This window comes from Rana temporaria, chromosome 1, assembly GCF_905171775.1.
Source record: "Rana temporaria chromosome 1, aRanTem1.1, whole genome shotgun sequence".
Lineage (NCBI taxonomy): Eukaryota > Metazoa > Chordata > Amphibia > Anura > Ranidae > Rana > Rana temporaria.
Window position 1 is genome coordinate 184,847,109 of NC_053489.1, and position 18,502 is coordinate 184,865,610.

The 18,502-nt window shown below is 46.0% G+C and overlaps 1 protein-coding gene across 1 annotated transcript in view; it reads left to right on the forward strand.

Moving 5' to 3' along the window:
• DNAH10 (dynein axonemal heavy chain 10) overlaps positions 1–18,502 on the forward strand; it is a 278,707-nt gene that overhangs the window by 24,521 nt on the left and 235,684 nt on the right. Inside the window, exons 5-8 of the mRNA XM_040347338.1 lie at positions 1,540–1,697; positions 8,911–9,135; positions 9,231–9,421; positions 12,751–12,949. Coding sequence (XP_040203272.1) covers positions 1,540–1,697; positions 8,911–9,135; positions 9,231–9,421; positions 12,751–12,949 — 773 coding nt within the window. The remainder of the gene's footprint in view (positions 1–1,539; positions 1,698–8,910; positions 9,136–9,230; positions 9,422–12,750; positions 12,950–18,502) is intronic.

Consider the following 18,502-nt stretch of genomic DNA (forward strand, 5'->3'; position numbering starts at 1 on the left):
CACCGTGGGGGGTTCTTTTGAATTTTTGCACTTTGGAAATTTCCCCTTCGTCTTAAAAAATAAGCATTGATCTGATCTCCTATGTTAATTTTATAGATTGTGTCAAGTTGAAAAGTTTAAAGATTTAGCTAAAAAAAGTTTAATTATCGCTGGAATTTACAGAAAGGCTGTATTTGGTGACTCCAGGATAGTTCCTCATCTAAATAGTCCATCTAAAATTTAGATTCTAAATAGTTTATTTTATTTTCAGTCCTAAATGCCCTTTTCTAATGGCGTCCAAAGAAATATGGTTTACCTCTGCACGCATCCAGGTGTTTCAAGATAAAGCAGACCTATAAAAAGTGAACATACATGACTAAGCCCAACATAGCCAAACATGTAATAAATTGTGAAATAAAAAGAAAGCATTGTAAAAATAAATATAAAACATCTGATCCCCAGCACTGTCTGGTTACACATTGCCTTGGCAGCTCACTGCTGGTTAGAACAGGGGTCTCCAAACTTTCTAAGCAAAGGGCCAGTTTACTGTCATTCGGGGAGGCAATATTGTGGCCAGTGGGAGTAGAAAATAGCCTGGCATCAGTGCCCCATCATTTGTTTTAAGGGAGGAAATAGTGTTCCATTGTTAGTATCAACGTGAAGAATAGTGCCCCATTGATGGTGTCAGTAGGGGAATGATGCCCCAAGGGCCAGATAAAGGCAAGCAAAGGGCCACATTCGGCATCTGGTCCGCAGTTTGGATACCCCTGGGTTAGAAGAAGAAAGCCTAATGACAATGCTCTCCCAAGATGTATCTGAAAGATAGCGAGCTGTGAAGACTACTTGTGACCAGGAAGTGCTGGAGATCCATTTTTTTTTATTTGTACAGTATTTATTTTTAAAAATAAAATGTCAGCCCTGTTGGTGAGATATCAAAGGTTCAAACAGACTCCTGATATCTCCCATTTGTGGCAGGGAAAGGGACTGAGGACACAGATTCCCCAGTCCCTTTCTCAGCAGCCTCATCTGCATGGAAAGTGAATGGACAGGAGACAGCGGCTCCTGTCCATTCATAAAACCTTTCCTGACAGTACTAATGGATTCAAGCTCTAAACAACGGGTTCCTCCTGGTACCAGCAACAGTGACACAGCACAACCACTGGCAAAGTGCATTCCTGAGAAAGGTCTTGTATTGCGTTTGAGCAGAGGAAACGAGTTTTGAGAAGCAGCAGAAGAGACATTGTCATTGTGTGTGTGTGTGTGTGTGTGTGTGTGTGTCTATGTGTGTTAATGGATTCAATAAACAAACGACCTTCAGAATTATGATTCGTTATCACAAATATATATACATAAATAACGAATTATCCGAAATTAAAACTATTTATAAAACAAATCGATTTGTTATAACAAATATCTCTACTCTACCGAATATAACAGAACTAAATTTATGTATTTTACGAATTAAATCAAAAGAACATTTTCCACCGTGCACAAGTCTACTATTCAATACAAATTAACAAAGTGGGATAACATTCACCCTCTGTTTCCATCTCACATTAGGAGAAATAAAACTAGCAATGCCGGATGTAAATCTTGATGTTGAAACAAATGCTATAGCAGCTGATAAAACTGCTGTAGAAAAACTTGAACAGTGTGTTATGAACTGGCAGACACAAATGTCCGCAGCTTTGTCAGAACTACTACAGAAGCAGCCTCAGGTATTTTATTTATGCTTAGATACATGTCTTTTCATTCTATGGGCTACTGGGTAGTAATAAAATGAATTAATATGCAGCCACAGAAAGTACTTTTTTTTTAATCACAGTTATATATAGTAGGGTTTGGAAGGGGCAGTTTGGGGTGCCATAAAAAACATTTCATACTGTGTAATTATCTAGCAGATGCAAATGTTTGCAGCTCTGACTGTTATAGAAGAAGCCTCAGATGTACAGTAAATTCACTTGGCTTATCATACTGTGAACTAGGGATGGTATAACAAATTACAATGCAATGTGTGTATTACTGTGTATGTGTGTGTATATGTGTGTGTATATATATATATATATATATATATATATATATATATATATATATATATATAATCACTGCGTTTTAATACGTTTCATAAACTTGGTCAACAGTCCCTTCCAGAAACTTTAAAATATCAGACACTGTCTTTGTTTTGCTATACATTTGCTATAATGGCCATATAGCAGGTATAGCAGTACTGAAATCTGTGTTCCTGTCTTTCCAACAATTCTATATGAAGGAAAATATTTCTCATATATTATTGCTTTTACTTGTTTATACAATGAACGTTTACTAGCTGTTTTTTTGTTATAATGTTTATTGGCATTTTTTTGCAACGTTTTATGGAAACCTGTGTTTTGTGCAAGCTAAGCAACATAGAAAGCACAATGTCCTATAAGGCATATACTGGGAATTCAATAAAGTCCTAATCGCCAGTTTCCTAAAATGGCCTGCACAAGATTAAAATAAACCCTGCCGCCCGTTTTGATAACTTTACTGACTTGTGCAGTAGATTCACGGTGCATGTCCCAGATTCATGTACCTGTTTACAATAGGTAAGTGAATTTGTCAACTGTATGACCAGAGGTACATCAGAATTCTAAAGAGTGTTTTAAACAGTCATTATCAATTCCCCTGATAGTGTTCTTATACCGTCACTGTACCCCCATCACCTTGATTACCTGATCTTCTGCTTGGGACTAGACAAAAACTTCAAATTTTCCCTGGATCGTCTTTCAGGACAGCCACCTTAGAGAGATCCCGGCTCCTCCCCTCTCAGGAAACACCGCCTTCAATCAGAGATTTAAGCCTCATCCTCCCACTGGCCCTTCAGTTATGGTGTTTCCTCCGGTGGGGAGACACCGCTGTGGAACCAGGAGCCGATGGCTGGGGAAGCTGAGGCTTATTGGGCAATTTTTAGAAGATTGAGTTCTTCTCCCTAAAAAGTTCACTTTTTTTTATTGTTTGAATTTGGCGCTCAGGCCGGCTAGTGTGTCGTCACCTGCAGCGCCGCATGTGCGTCCCAGCGTCTCTTTGGGGAAAAGAGTAAGCTGGGAGGTCCGTCGTTTTCTCTGCCTAGGGTGGCGCTGTGGGCTGCCTCAGGCCCCCCTGCTTTGCAGCCAGCTTGGAGCTCGCTGGTCCGGAGGATGGGCGACGTCAGTTCCGGTTGGGGGCGGGACAGCCACACGAGGCCGCGTCTTCCGGGTTCCAGACGCGGCCTAAGAAAGCGGACCACGCACGCTGGCTGGTGCAGTCTCACCAGTCTGAGGTGTCAGCAGGGAGACAGCAGACCACCGCACCGCTGAGCAGCAATGTCGGAGACAGAGGTCTCGAGGACAGCTCCATCCGAGGAAAGCGCCAGCCAGCCGCAGGTAAGTGAACCCTGGGGTGGTGTTCACCTGCCTATACCCTATTAGCTCCACGGGTGTTTTCCCTTCCTGGTGGTCGGTGGGGATAGGAGTTTCTGGGACCCTGGTGGTGGTTGGTCCTGGGGGGCACTCCTGGTGATCCCTGTGTTTATTGCTGGTGGGCCCCAGCTAATGTGCTGCTGTCTTTTGTTTGCTTCTCTTTTCAGAAAGCCTCAAGCAAATCAGCCCATGGCTCTAAAAGGAAGTGCCCTGTGTGCAGATCAACACTAGGGGAAACCTGGTTGAAAACGCTCTGTAAGCGTTGTATTGGGGATGTTTTAAGAGAACAGACAGCAGAACAGGGGGCAGATCTAGCGGCGTCAGTTAAGGAGCTTTCTAGTACCTTTCAGTCCTTTCAAGCTCTTTTTTCCTCTTTTCAACTGCCCCAGCCCCAAAGCAGTGTCCCACCAGCACAGCAGGTTGTTTCACCTAATCCCACGGATTTTCTCCCTAGTAGTGGCGAGAAACCGGAGGGTCTAGCGGAGGACATTGAGGAAGAAGCGGGTAGCGCCATTTCTGATTCCCAGGAGGAATCAGATATAGAGGGGCTGGACGGGGAGTCCTCCAAAGCCTCAAGGTACAAACTTTCTCTAGAGGATGTGGAGGAACTTTTAGATGCCATCCACACCACTCTAGGTATCCAGGAGGAAAAGAAAGTTTTGTCATTACATGACCAAATGTATAAAGGTCTGGAGGAACAGAAAAAGAAAGTTTTTCCAGTCCATGATGTGTTGGTCAATGCCATTAAAAAAGAATGGCAGGACCCAGAGAGGAAACCTTTTTTCTCTAATGCACTAAAAAGGAGGTTTCCCTTTGCAGGTGAAGATAGTTTAGTTTGGAATAAAACTCCAAAACTAGACGCAGCATTTTCTCAAGTATCCAGAAATACAGATCTGGCCTTCGAGGATATGGGGGTACTCTCTGACCCCATGGATAAGAGGATGGATTCCCTTTTGAAAAAGTCCTGGGAATCATCACAGACAAATCTCAAACCCGCCATGGCAGCCACGGTGGTGGCCCGTAATATGGAGTTTTGGCTCACGCAAATCAAGGCGCATATCGAAGCTAATACAGCAAAGGATGTTATCCTTGCTTCTTTTCCCACACTCCTTAAAGGGGTGGCCTATCTGGCAGATGCCTCGGCCGAATCAGTACGCATGTCCGCCAGATCTTCAGCCCTGACCAATTCAGCCAGGAGAGCCTTGTGGCTTAAGACGTGGCAGGGGGACAGTGCGTCTAAGATAAAACTCTGTGGCATACCGCTTACCGGAGATTTATTATTTGGGCCTGGTCTGGAAGCCGTCCTGGATAGGACGGCTGATAAAAAGAAGGCTTTTCCCCTTAAAAGAAAATTTGGGCAACAGACAAAAAGAAAATTTCAGTTTCCGAGGAAATCTGAGACCCCTAAAACAGGTCAACAAAAGAAGTTCTGGGGACCTAAGGGGAAAGGGCGTGGGGCGGCGATTTTTCGCCCTCCTGAACAGCCCAAAAAGGCCCAGTGACACGGTAACAGTGGGAGGAAGGTTGGGGGCCTTTCTCCCACAGTGGGAGGTGATCACCACAAATCAATTTGTTTTGGGGATCATCAGACGGGGCTACAGGTTGGAGTTCTCAAATCCCCCACCTCTCAGGTTTCTGATTACCAACCTACCAATATGCGGGGAAAAAGCCTCCGCTCTTCTATCCTCTCTACAGGAATTGGAAGAGCAGGAGGTGATTGCCCAGGTGCCAGGTCCGGAGACAAACAGAGGCTTTTACTCCCACATTTTTGTGGTCCGCAAGCCATCAGGGAAATTCAGGCTCATCCTGAATCTGAAGCCTCTGAATGTCTCCGTCAAGTACAGGAGATTCAGAATGGATTCGATCTATTCGGTCAGAGCGTTACTCCCGCCAAACTGCTTCATGGCATCGATCGATCTAAAGGATGCATATCTGCATATTCCCATAGCCGAGGATCATCAAAAATATCTGAGGCTAGCAGTAAGGACGGGGAATCGGGTAGTGCATTGGCAGTTCAAAGCTCTCCCCTTTGGGCTATCGTCTTCTCCCCGAATCTTCACAAAAGTGATGGTAGAAGTTCTGGCTTTTCTGCGACTCAAAGGTCTTTCGATAGTTGCATATCTAGATGATCTTCTCCTGTTTGCACCCTCAGCGGATCAGTTGGTTCAGGATCTTCAGGTAGCAAGAGACATCCTGGAGAAATTGGGATGGCTTCTGAACATAGAAAAGTCCAGTTTAGTCCCAGCCCAGAGAGTCACCTTCCTGGGTTATGTGGTGGACTCAACGATCCAAAGGGTCTTTCTTCCCTCAGAAAAGGTCCTAAAGGTGGACAAGACCATGTTGCGGTTGCAGAGCAACAGTCAGGTTTCAGTCAGGGAGGCCATGTCAGGATTGGGATTACTAACATCCACACTTCCGGCAGTACATTGGGCGGGACTGCACTTTCGTCCTCTTCAGTTATTTATTCTGAAGGTTTGGGACCACAGTCAGACCTCCTTGGATGCCTTAATCTCCATCCCAAATCAGGTCAAAAGGTCACTCTGGTGGTGGAGAAAGGGAGCAAATCTGTCCCAAGGTCTCGAGTGGATCCTGCCAGTGACCAAAACAGTCACAACAGATGCCAGCGGTTCAGGTTGGGGAGCACACTTGGGTCCCAAGTGGGTCCAGGGGACCTGGAGGAAAGAGGACGCTCTAAGATCCTCCAACTGGAGGGAACTGAGAGCAGTAGAACTAGCGCTCAGAGCCTTTCAGGGGGAACTTCAGGGACAACATGTGAGAATCCGTTCGGACAATTCCCCAGTAGTAGCCTACATCAACAGGCAGGGGGGTACAAGAAGTTGCTCCCTATGGCTTCTGGCAGAAGCCATCCTGAAGTGGGCCGAACTCAATGTATTGTCCCTGTCTGCAACCCACTTGAAAGGAGATCAGAACCAGACAGCGGATTTCCTCAGCCGAACAACTCTGAAGGAAGGCAATTGGATCTTAAAGCAGGAGGTATTCAACATGATTGTTCAGAGATGGGGAACACCATGCATAGACCTCTTTGCCTCGAAACACAATACCAAGACAAGTCTTTTCTTCTCCCTAAACAGATGGGACGGAGCGCTAGGAATAGACGCACTCGCCCAGACTTGGGCATTTTCAAGGTGCTATGCCTTCCCCCCCCCCGGTCCTGATTCCGGCAGTTTTGAGGAAGTTGCAAGGGGAGAATACGATCCTCATCTTGATCGCTCCTTATTGGCCGAGGAGACCGTGGTTCTCCATTCTAAGGAACCTGGCAATAGAACCTCCTTGGATCCTTCCGGCCCAGACCGACCTTCTTTCTCAGGGTCCATTCTGCTGCCCTCACATAGACAGGTGGAACCTGGCAGCCTGGCTTCTGAGGAGTCATTGTTGAGGGGCAGGGGTTTTTCTGAGCGTCTAATTAAGACTCTCCTAAATTGTAGAAAAGTAGAAACTCAAAACATCTACTGTAAGGTGTGGAGACGTTTTAACATATGGTGCTCAGAAGGCTCCTTTGACGTTCATAGTTCAGTGGCAGTGCTAGAATTCCTACAGTCAGGTGCAGACAAAGGTCTAGCACTTAGCACATTGAAAGGACAAGTTTCTGCGTTGAGCGTCTTTCTAGAAAAACAACTAGCGTTAGACCCTTGGATAGCAAGGTTTTTCAAGGGTCTAAGTAGACAGAGGCCAGTTAGAACCTCTTCCCTTCCAGTTTGGAACCTCTCTTTGGTTTTACAGGCTCTTACAAAAGAGCCTTTTGAACCACTAGAATCCTGTTCTTTGAAACTAATTACCCTCAAAACGGTGTTTTTAGTGGCAATTACCACGGCAAGACGAGTCAGCGAACTCGAAGCCCTTTCCATCAGGGCCCCTTATTTTCAAATTTTTCCGGACAGGGTTATTTTCAAAACCGATCCGGCCTTCTTGCCAAAGGTGGCTTCAAGATTTCATAGGAGCCAAGAAATCATCTTACCCACTTTTTGTTCTAATCCTGTGAGGGAACAGGAACGTTCATTCCATAATTTAGATGTTAGGAGGTGCATTCTCCAATACTTAGAATGCACTAGACAATTTAGAAAGTCAGAGTCCCTTTTTGTATTATTTTCAGGATCTAAGAAAGGATCCAGGGCGTCCAGACGGACTATAGCCAGATGGCTTAAATCGGCTATTGTTCAAGCTTATGAGTTAGGAGGGTCAGACCGCCCAGAGGGGATCAGGGCACATTCCACTAGAGCGGCTGCAGCTTCACAGGCGGAATGGGCTGGTGCTTCTCCTGAGCAAATTTGTAAGGCTGCAACGTGGTCCAGCTTCAACACGTTTGTCAAGCACTACAGATTGGATCTGCTGTCAGCAAAGGACCAAGCCTTTGGTCGTAAAGTTCTGCAAGCAGTAGTCCCACCCTAAGGTAAGGTGCTCGCTTATCCTCTCTAAGGTGGCTGTCCTGAAAGACGATCCAGGGAAATATGGAGTTACTTACCGGTAACGTCCTTTTCCAGGAGTCTTTCAGGACAGCACCGGTACCCACCCAGGTACTGGACGTCTGAGGACTCATCACATAAGACCGTCAGGTAAGATTGTAATGTTTGTGTGGTATGACGTGTTCTTGTGTCTCCCCAGTTGGCCGGAGGTGCTCGTGATAAACTGAAGGGCCAGTGGGAGGATGAGGCTTAAATCTCTGATTGAAGGCGGTGTTTCCTGAGAGGGGAGGAGCCGGGATCTCTCTAAGGTGGCTGTCCTGAAAGACTCCTGGAAAAGGACGTTACCGGTAAGTAACTCCATATTTTGAGTCTCTGGCTGAAATATATATACTCTTTCCCACTTTTTTAAAATGTACAATACACAAAAAGCCATCAATGTTTCAACGTACAAAGATTTGAATTGTGAGAAAAAGATATTGGCTCTTGTGTAAAAGTGCCCAAAAGTAAGGTGCTTGTTGCCTGGACAAACTTCTCATTCTGTTCCTAATTTTGTGATCTATGCTAGAAAGGTTAAAGCGGAGTTCCACCCAACAGTGAAACTTCCGCTTGTTCATCTCCTCCCCTATCTGGTGCCACATTTGGCAACTTTCAAGGGGGAACTAGGACCTGTTTTTGACATGCCCCCCTCCCCACTTCTGTGAGATGGGGCCACCCCTCCTCCTTCCTCCGCCGTCAGGCCAATTAGAAAGCGCAGTGCGCTATGCGCAGTAGGGAACCGGCTGTGAAGCCAAAAGGCTTCACTCTCGAGTTCCCTTACCGGCAATGGCGGCAGCAGCACCCGACAGCTGTTCCAAAGATCGGCTGCTGTACTGACATTGCAAGCTCCCTGGACAGGTAAGTGTCCATATAATAAAAGTCAGCAGCTGCAGTATTTGTAGTTGCTGACTTTAAATTTTTCGTGGAGTGGGCGGACCTCCGCTTTAAGAAGAGATTCTGAGCAGAATGCAAATGCTTTCTTTCAGACACTTTTATAAAGAGTAAACTAGTGAATAAATGTTGTAAATTACTTTTAGGGTAAAGGTCCATTGGCGGAAATAGATTTCTGGCGTGAGCGCAATGCAACCCTAAGTGCACTCAGCGAACAAATGAAACTTCCTACTGTGAAGAAGGTCTTGGACGTATGCTCCATTGTAAACCCTGGGTTAGTGCATAATCTGGACCTGGCTGAGCTAATGAAGTACCATGTAGAAGCAGCTGATAACGTTCGGTTTCTCACCACTCTGGAACGACATTTGAAGGCAAGTCCATTTTTGTTGAGTAACTTTAGCAGCAAATGACCTATTATCTGCAAACCACATACAAACCTACTTATGTTTTGTAACTTCTATCATAGAACATAACACATGGTACAGGTTTTAATGTGGTTTTGGAAACGATTCCACCTATGATGAAAGCACTGAGAATGGTGTGGATCATTTCCCGGCATTACAACAAGGATGAAAGAATGGTCCCTTTGGTGGAAAGAATTGCATGGGAAATTGCGGAAAGAGTATGCAGAGTTCTTAATATTCGCACATTATTTAGGTAAGTTGTTGATCAGTATTAGGTAGACACATAATAATATTAATAATAATAATAATAATAATAATAATAATAATAATAATAATAGTAATATTTTATATAATCCCAATCTATATTGTAAACCTCTCATAAAAAATAAATAAAACTGCTCCAACGACCCTGTTAAAGTTCACAGAGTTAGTACCACTAAAGTCTCCTGACTGACATTTATATTTTACATGCCTCATCCAAGCATTCTGCAGGGTAAATAAATAACAGCATGCATATTTTCCTAAATCCAATAATTTTTGCAATATATCTGTCTTAAACTTCCCATCGGCACTGGCTCTGCCAGAGATAGAAGGATGTGGGTGGAAGGTGTCTGGCGCTTCCACCTACTATACAGAAGTGCCGGAGGTGAGTTACAAAGCTACACCACCCAGAAGTATTTGTGATTTCTTGTTATAGTGGGGCATCTTTTAGTGAATGGTAATTTCAGCCCTGTGAGCATGATTTTTTAATATACACCAGAGGGTTTAAGTGTTTATAATACACATGCCTGGCTGCTGGAAACTGAAAAAGTCACAGATGTTTTGCAATATTAATAATAAAGCTAAGTGAGCTACTAAGCTAATTTTAGCAAAATTAAACTCAGGTGCATATATACTGTATATCTATATATTCCTATTTGTATGTATCCTGTGTCATATATATATATATATATATATATATATATATATATATATATATATATATATATATATATATATATATGTGTGTATGTATGTATGTATAAAACCAGGGGAATTCAAAAACAGTGTCTATGACACTCTTGGAATTTTGTTGTGCAGTGTCAGTGTTAAATGTTGGTGTGGACAGCAGTTTCTTGTACCTGATGGAAACGGGCACATTCGTTTGTGGCATGCAACCACAGAGGTTCAATGAGGATACAATGTCCATACAGAAACTCGATCCTCAATGCATCCCCTGCTGCTGCAGCTGTCACACAAGCAGTACAGTGGCCAAGGGTGTTTGGAGCAGCGTAGGTAGAGTCTGATGGAGATTCAGAGACTCTACTTACCCATCAGGTCCACTTCCCTTACAATTGACACCAGGCAGTGGATGGCTCTATAGCCAATAGACAGCCTGTTTTGGGCTAAAGAATCTGCCTACTGCCTGTTGTCAATCACAAGGAGCAAGCAGACCTGATTAGAAACTAGTATATCCTCTTCCATATCAGGCACTGTCCAGTGTCAGCTTCACTGGTTGCTAGGAGGCTGTGACGCCAACAGTATTCAAAAGTGGAACTTCCGCTTTAAGGACTCCTTCGCTCTGGTTTGTGAAACTGAGCTTTTGGGGAGGAGGGGGGAGCAGGTACCCGATTTTGACAGGTACCTGCTCCCACTTCCATTCCGGACGCCCCAGGCGATTGGAAGCGGAAGCTCTCCCTTCCGAAGTCTTCTAGGACACATGACACAATCTAGAAGACCTCGGGACCAGTCACAGAGTGCAGTGCCACTCGTGCATGCGCAGTGGGCACCTGGCTGTGAAGCTGCAAGCTGTCACAGCAGGATGCTCATAGTAGAGATGCCAGCACCGCCGAGGAAGGACACGGAGAGTGCGGGTGAGTGTACCGCTGGATCGTGGGAAAGGTGATTGGCTGTTTATTTAAAGTCAGCAGCTACAAAAACAAACATATGACTGGAACTTAGCTTTAACCTGTTCCAAGTAGCAGCAAACATGCCACCCGGCTACATGGTGTACAAAAAAAAAAGTAAAGCAAGTCCTAAGGGATTAAATTGCTGGTGTATGGTGTCTCCTTTTTTTCCTTTTTTAACCACTTCCTGGCGGCCGTACGACTTTATACGGCCACAGGGTGGATCTAAATTTCCGGGAGGCCGTCTATATACGGCCTCCAGCCACTGGGGGGCACCCGCGATTGGCGGTTACAGAGACAAGGACATGGATCTGTGTGTGTAAACACACAGATCCACGTCCTGTCAGGGAGAGAGGAGACCGATCTGTGTCCCTTGTACATAGGGACACAGATCGATCACCTCCCCCAGTCAGTCCCCTTCCCCCACAGTTAGAAACACTATGTAGGGCACACATTTAACCCCTTCCTCACCCCCTAGTGTTAACCCCTTCAATGCCAGTCACATTTATACAGTAATCCGTGCATATTTATAGCACTGATCGTAGTATAAATGTGAATGGTGGCAAAAATGTGTCAAAAGTGTCCGATGTGTCCACCATAATGTCGCAGTGCTGATAAAAATCGCAGATCGCCGCCATTACTAGTAAAAAAATCAATAATAAAAAATAATAATTCTGTCCCCTATTTTGTAGGCGCTATAACTTTTGCGCAAACCATTTACGCTTTTTTTTGTTTATAGCGCAAAAAATAAAAAATGCAGATCTGATCAAATACCACCAAAAGAAAGCTCTACTTGTGGGGAAAAAAGGACATCAATTTTGTTTGGGAGCCACGTCGCACGACTGCGTGATTGTCAGTTAAAGCGACGCAGTGCCGGAAGCTGAAATTTCACCTGGGCAGGAGGGGGGTATATGTGCCCTGTAAGCAAGGGCACATAGTAGGAAAGTTTTCAGCTTTTAACTGTAGGTTCTGTATATAATATATATATATCAATATATTCTTGGCCTTGTGTTTTGCACAGATAAAGTCCCTCTTGCTACCTTTCAATCAACAACAATGGACATCCAGTGTGGAAAACCATCACTCTGTCTGCTGTCTATTTACTCTGTAGTCTGTCCGTGTAAAAATCTGTCTAATTTACGCAGCTAACGCTGGCCATACTCTATACGAAAAATCGTCCGAAATTCGGTCATTTAGACAGTTCGTTTGTTTTTTGGACAGTTAATGGGCACAAAATCAATAATCGTTGGGACGTTTTTCAGCTGAAAAAACGAAGGACAAGTTTGGAAATTTTCTGCCTGTCGATAGATTGAAAGGTTAATGTGTTTCCCATACGAACTGTCTGCACTAGGTATATGTAAAAAAAAAAAAAAATGTATTCATTTATGTCCACTGAACGATTTATCGGTCATTACATGATGGCACTATCGTTTTTGCTCACGGCCGAATGTTCATTTTTCGAAAATGGGTTCAGCCGATTTTTCGTATAGTGTATGGCCAGCATTAGTCTCTCTGCTGCTTTCCATCCCGTGGTTAAGCAATGAACAAATTCATTATATTCTTACTACATTGAGCATTATGATAACTAGGAAGGGAATTCTTCCTTTTGCAGCAGCAGACCGATGTTACTAGTGTGTTTAAAAAAAAACATGAAATGGTACATTTCATAATCTCAATATGAGAAACTTTATTGTAGAGAAAACAAAGAAGTTGCAAAGGAGAAAACACTAGAGGCTAAACGCACCCTTGAGTTGTGGAAAAGTTGCTACCTTGAAGTTCGAGCCAAGATTGAAGCCTCTGGAAGGGATCAGCGATGGGAGTTTGACAGAAAACGCCTTTTTGAGAAAACAGACTATTTGGCATCTATCTGTCAGGATCTCTTCAATATAATGCAGGTACTGATACTTATTTAATCTATTAATATATATGAGGCAGCACTGTGTTGTCAGCAGCAGGTAGGTAAAGTCCTGTTAAAAATAGCTCATCTCATAAAGTGTACCGTTCTCGCCATCAGTTTGTGTCTAGTATTAACATTGTTCTCTGCACTATTGTTGACTAATATTACCTCCTAGATAATACATTGCTCTCTTACTACAGGCTTACTCAGTGGAATCCTTGTTATGTACATCCATACACTGTCAGTGCAACCACAATCCAAGTAGCATAGCCTCTCTCTCAGGCTCTCTCTCTTTGGCCATGGACTAAAAGTTCCTTAGCTGGAACTCCCTGCAAGACCAAAGTGTATAGATACATTTAGAATAAAATGTAACCACTTTACAACCGCCGAACGTCAAATTACGTCCTTGACTTTGTGCGGTAATATCTGAATGATGCCTGCAGCTACAGGCATCATTCAGATATCACCGTCTTCAGCCGGCGATTCTGTGCATAATAAGAACGATCAAAGCGGCAGTTCCGCCGCTTGATCGTTCTTATAGGCAGCCGCCATCCAGTGCTTCTCCGGACTCTCCCGTGCCATCGGGGGCCCCGGAGAGCGAATCAGCCGGCGCTGGCTGGGGAAGCATAGAGATGACTGGTGACCAGATGGCGTCACGCCTGGTACCCGGAAGTAAACAAAGCCGCAATCGCGGCTGTCGGTGTGAGATCGGTGAATGTTTTTTCACCGATTTCATGCTTGTAAGCCTGGAGGAGAGATGTGGGGTCTTATTGACCCTGCATCTCTCTATAAAGAGGACCTGTCACACTGATTCATATTACAAGGGATGTTTACATTCCTTGTAATATGAATAAAAGTGATAAAAAAAAAAAAAAAGTGTAAAAAAAAATAAAATAAGTAAAATAATTTTTTTTTTTTTTTTCTAAAACGCCCCTATCCCCGGTAGCTCGTGCGCAGAAGCCAACACGCATACGAAAATAGTAACATTTTATTCCCTAGGGTGTCTGTTAAAAAAAATATAATGTTTGGGGGTTCTGATTAATTTTCTAGCAAAAAAATTGTGATTTTTACATGAAGGAGAGAAGTGCCAAAATAGGCCCGGTTGTCAAGTGGGTAAAGTATCACATCTAAATCCTGATCCAAGTTTCACCAGAAAAGGCTTCTTCAGAGGATACAGACATACAAGTATTTATAACTTATATACACCTTATATATACCTACCTGTCACGTACCTTAAGGGAGAGCCCGACGTGCAGGAAGTGGCTGCTGTTGCTCCTCTGATCCCGGACCCCTGGTAGAGTAGACAGGGGGAGCGGGAATGCAGAGTCGCACAAGCGCCAGGGATGACGCTGGTGCAGGGGCCAGATGGAGCTTCTGCGAAGTCTGAGGAAGTCTCTGAAGGGCAGGTGCAGGCCGGTAGGTAGCAGCCTGGATGCAGGAACACTGGAACAGCAGGTAAGCCGGAAAGGAAGGTATTCGGAGAGTCTGGCCGCAGCAGGTCCCAGAAGACTGAACAGGGTCCCAGAAGACTGAAGAAGCAGGAGCAGCCGGACTGGTAAGCAGGAGAGGCCCAGGTAACAGAGAGGTCGACTAGCCGGGTCGGCAACAGGCGGTCAGCGGAGTACCAGGGATCAGGCAGGAGGATGGTCAGAACAAGCCGAGGTCAGGGCAGGCGGAAGACAGGAACAACAAAGACAAGCCGGGTATCAGGATCTGGATCAAGCAGGAGTAGTTGGTACAGGTACAGGTACAGGTGGTCTCAGGAAACGCTGCAGACCGGACAGCAAGGGGCCAGGCTCCCAGGACACTTTAAATAGGTTTGTTTTGGCGCCAGATGGATGCCTGCACGTGCCCGCGCGCCGTTACCGCCGATGCGCGCTCCCGCGCGCCGTTACCGCCGGTGCGCGCGTGCACGAGCGCGATGCCGCGATTGCGCGCGCATTGCGCGTGCCGGTGCGCCGCTAGCGCCCTCTGGTGGCCGAGGTAATTCATGACATTGCCCCCCCCCAAGGGGCAGCCTCCGGATGCCCAACTGAGTCATCTTCAGCGGGTGAGAGTCTTTAAACAACTGATTTAGTCTTTCGGCGTGTATGTTGTTCTCCGGTTCCCATGAATTTTCCTCCGGCCCATACCCCTTCCATTTAACGAGGAACTGAATTTGGTTGCGTCTCTTCCTGCAATCCAGGATAGATTCCACCTCAAATTCCTCCTCACCATCGACTAATACTGGTTCTGGGGGATCGGTATCCCGTCCAGGGAAGGAGTTGGGAACGTCCGGTTTGAGCAGGGCAACATGAAACACCGGGTGGATTCGAAAGGACTCTGGTAAGTCAAGTTCGTAGGCCACCTCATTTATCCTTCTCTTGACAGCAAAGGGACCCACGAACTTAGGACCTAGTTTCTTCGTAGGGCATGCAAGCCTTAAGTTCAAGGTGGACAAGTAAACTTTGGTTCCGGGTAGTAAGTTGAGTTCCCCCCTTCTTCTCCTGTCAAAGATTTCCTTATTGCGTTCCTGTGTTTGGGTCATTGTTTCCTGCAGGATCCTGTTATTTGAGTTAAAGAAATCCAAGGTGTCTTGAACGGCGGGTACCGTACTTTCTGGAACAGAATTGGAGAGGAACAGTGGATGGAACCCATAGTTGGCAAAGAAAGGAGACTGTTTGGTGGCCGAATGGATAGAATTATTATAAGCGAACTCCGCCAAGGGCAGCAGAGAAACCCAGTCTTCTTGCGAAAAGGACGAGAAGCAGCGGAGATACTGTTCAAGGGTCTGATTCGTTCTCTCCGTCTGCCCATTTGACTGAGGATGGTATGCTGAGGTAGGCCGATCTCGAGACTACTGCAAAGTGCCCTCCAAAACCTAGAGGTGAACTGTACTCCACGATCGGACACAATATCCGCAGGAATGCCGTGGAGTCTAACAATTTCTCTGATGAAGACTTTAGCCGTCTCTGGAGCCGAGGGTGTGCCCTTTAAGGGGACAAAGTGTGCCATCTTAGACAGCCTGTCCACTACCACAAAGATAGTGGTGAAGCCCTCTGATGGGGGAAGTTCCACGATGAAGTCCATGGAGATCCTTCTCCAAGGTCTTTCCGGTACGGGTAATGGCTTAAGGAGCCCCCAGGCTCTGAGTTTACTACCTTTGTTTCGAATGCACGTAGTGCACGATTCCACATAATCTTTGCAGTCCTTCAGGAGTTGGGGCCACCAAAAGGTGCGTTGCAGAAGTTCAGCGGTCTTTTGTATCCCAAAGTGCCCAGCCAGCTTGTGGTCATGGCAGGAGCCCAGAACACTAACTCTCAGCCCCTCGGGTACGAAGATCTTATCCCGGTACCATAGCAAACCGTCCCTGGATTGTAGCTCCGGATCAGGTGGAGAAGAAATGCCAGCGGATGCCTGCCTGATTTGGGGTACCAAGTCTCTTTGTAGTAACAAAAAGTTCCCTGATGACAGAATAGTATCCGGAGGATTGGGAGGCTCCGAACTGGCGTACATGCGGGAAAGAGCATCCGGCTTGACATTTTTTGACCCTGGCCTGTACGTGATGTGGAATGAAAATCTCGTAAAAAAAAGTGCCCACCTGGCCTGGCGTGGTCTAAGTCTCTTGGCCACCCTCAGGTACTCCAGGTTCTTGTGATCTGTAAAAATCAAAATCGGGTGCGCTGCGCCCTCCAGGAGATACCGCCACTCCTCCAAGGCGGCTTTTATGGCCAGCAGCTCCCGGTCCCCAACATCGTAATTTTTCTCTGCTTCAGATAGTTTACGGGAAAAGTATGCAACAGGATATAGCAGTGCCTTGGGACCCTGCCTCTGAGAGAGGACTGCTCCAACCGCGGTTTCAGATGCATCCACTTCAAGAATGTAGGGCAGGCTTGCGTCGGGATGTCTCAGAATGGATGCCGAGGTGAACAAGCCTTTCAGGGTTTCGAAGGCTGTTTGGGCCTCTGGTGTCCAGCGAAACTGAGCAGACAGTTTAGTCAAGTCCGTTATAGGAGAAATGATGTTGGAAAAGGCTTTGATGAACTTCCTATAAAAATTCGCAAACCCGACGAATCGCTGAACACCTTTTCTGTCAGTCGGAGCTGGCCAGTCAAGAATTGCGGAAACTTTCTGAGGATCCATCTCTACGCCCCTTACAGAGATGATAAGTCCCAGAAACTGTATACTGGGGCGCTCGAACTCGCATTTGCTGGGTTTTGCGTACAGTCCGTGGGTACGGAGACGTTCAAGCACCTTCCTCACATCTACCCGGTGTTTCTCTAGGGAAGGGGAGAAGATTAGGATATCATCCAGATAGACGATCACAAAGAGGTCCAGATAATCTCTAAAAATGTCATTGACAAAGTGTTGGAATGTTGCCGGAGCATTGCAGAGTCCAAAGGGCATGACTAGATATTCAAAGTGCCCGAAACGGGTACGGAAGGCGGTCTTCCACTCATCCCCTTCGCGTATGCGGACAAGGTTGTAGGCCCCTCGGAGGTCCAATTTAGTAAAGATGACCGCGGACCCCAGACGCTGAAATAGTTCGGGTACCAAGGGAAGAGGGTATCTGTTTTTAATAGTTATTTTGTTGAGTTCCCGGTAGTCCACACAGGGGCGAAGGGAATGGTCTTTCTTTTCAACAAAAAAAATGCCCGCACCCGCGGGTGACGTGGAGGCACGGATGAACCCCCTCCTCAAGCTGTCATCGATATAAGTTTTCAGGGTCTCAAGTTCAAGTCCGGTTAAGGGAAAGATCCTTCCGAAGGGGACTTCGGCACCAGGAAGAAGTTCGATGGGGCAGTCATAGGCCCTGTGAGGTGGGAGGGTCTCGGCCCCCTTTTTGCTGAAGACATCCAGATAGTCATGATAAATTTCTGGGACGGATTGACGAGTCTCAATGTCAGAGTCCGAACAGAGTAATGGCAGAGGTGGAGACGGTAGTTGCAGGCAATGCTGTCGGCAGAATGGAGAGTTAAAGTCAATTTTACCAGTGGCCCAGTCAATCTGGGGGTTGTGGACTTGGAGCCATGGTACTCCCAGTATGACAGGGAACAGGGGGGAGTTGATCACATCCAAGCATAAGAGTTCGTGATGGTTATCGGCAATGGTGGTGGCAAGAGGCTGGGTCTCCTGGGTGACGGGACCAGATTTTAACACCGAGCCGTCTGCTAAGTACACAGAGAGTCCAGTAGACCTGGGGCGGAGAGGAATCTGATATCTGAAGGCGAATGATTGATCCAAAAAGCAGCTACAGGCTCCTGAATCAATAATGGCGCTGGTTTGTATAGTTCTTCCTGGAAGCTGGAATAAAACAAGGATAGCCAGATGAGTGGAATTGCTTGGAAGGACAGGTAGGGATACAGACGACAAGGATTGACACTTACGCAGCTTGGCAGGACAGGTCCTCACGTAGTGTCCGGACTCCCCGCAATACAGGCACAGGTTGTTGGCCCTACGGCGTTGTCGTTCCTCCGGCGTAAGTGAAGGGCGAAGGAGGCCTAGCTGCATGGGCTCTGAAGTATCAGGGATAGAAGAGACTGTGGGAGCTGGTGGAGGTGGATTGACCCTG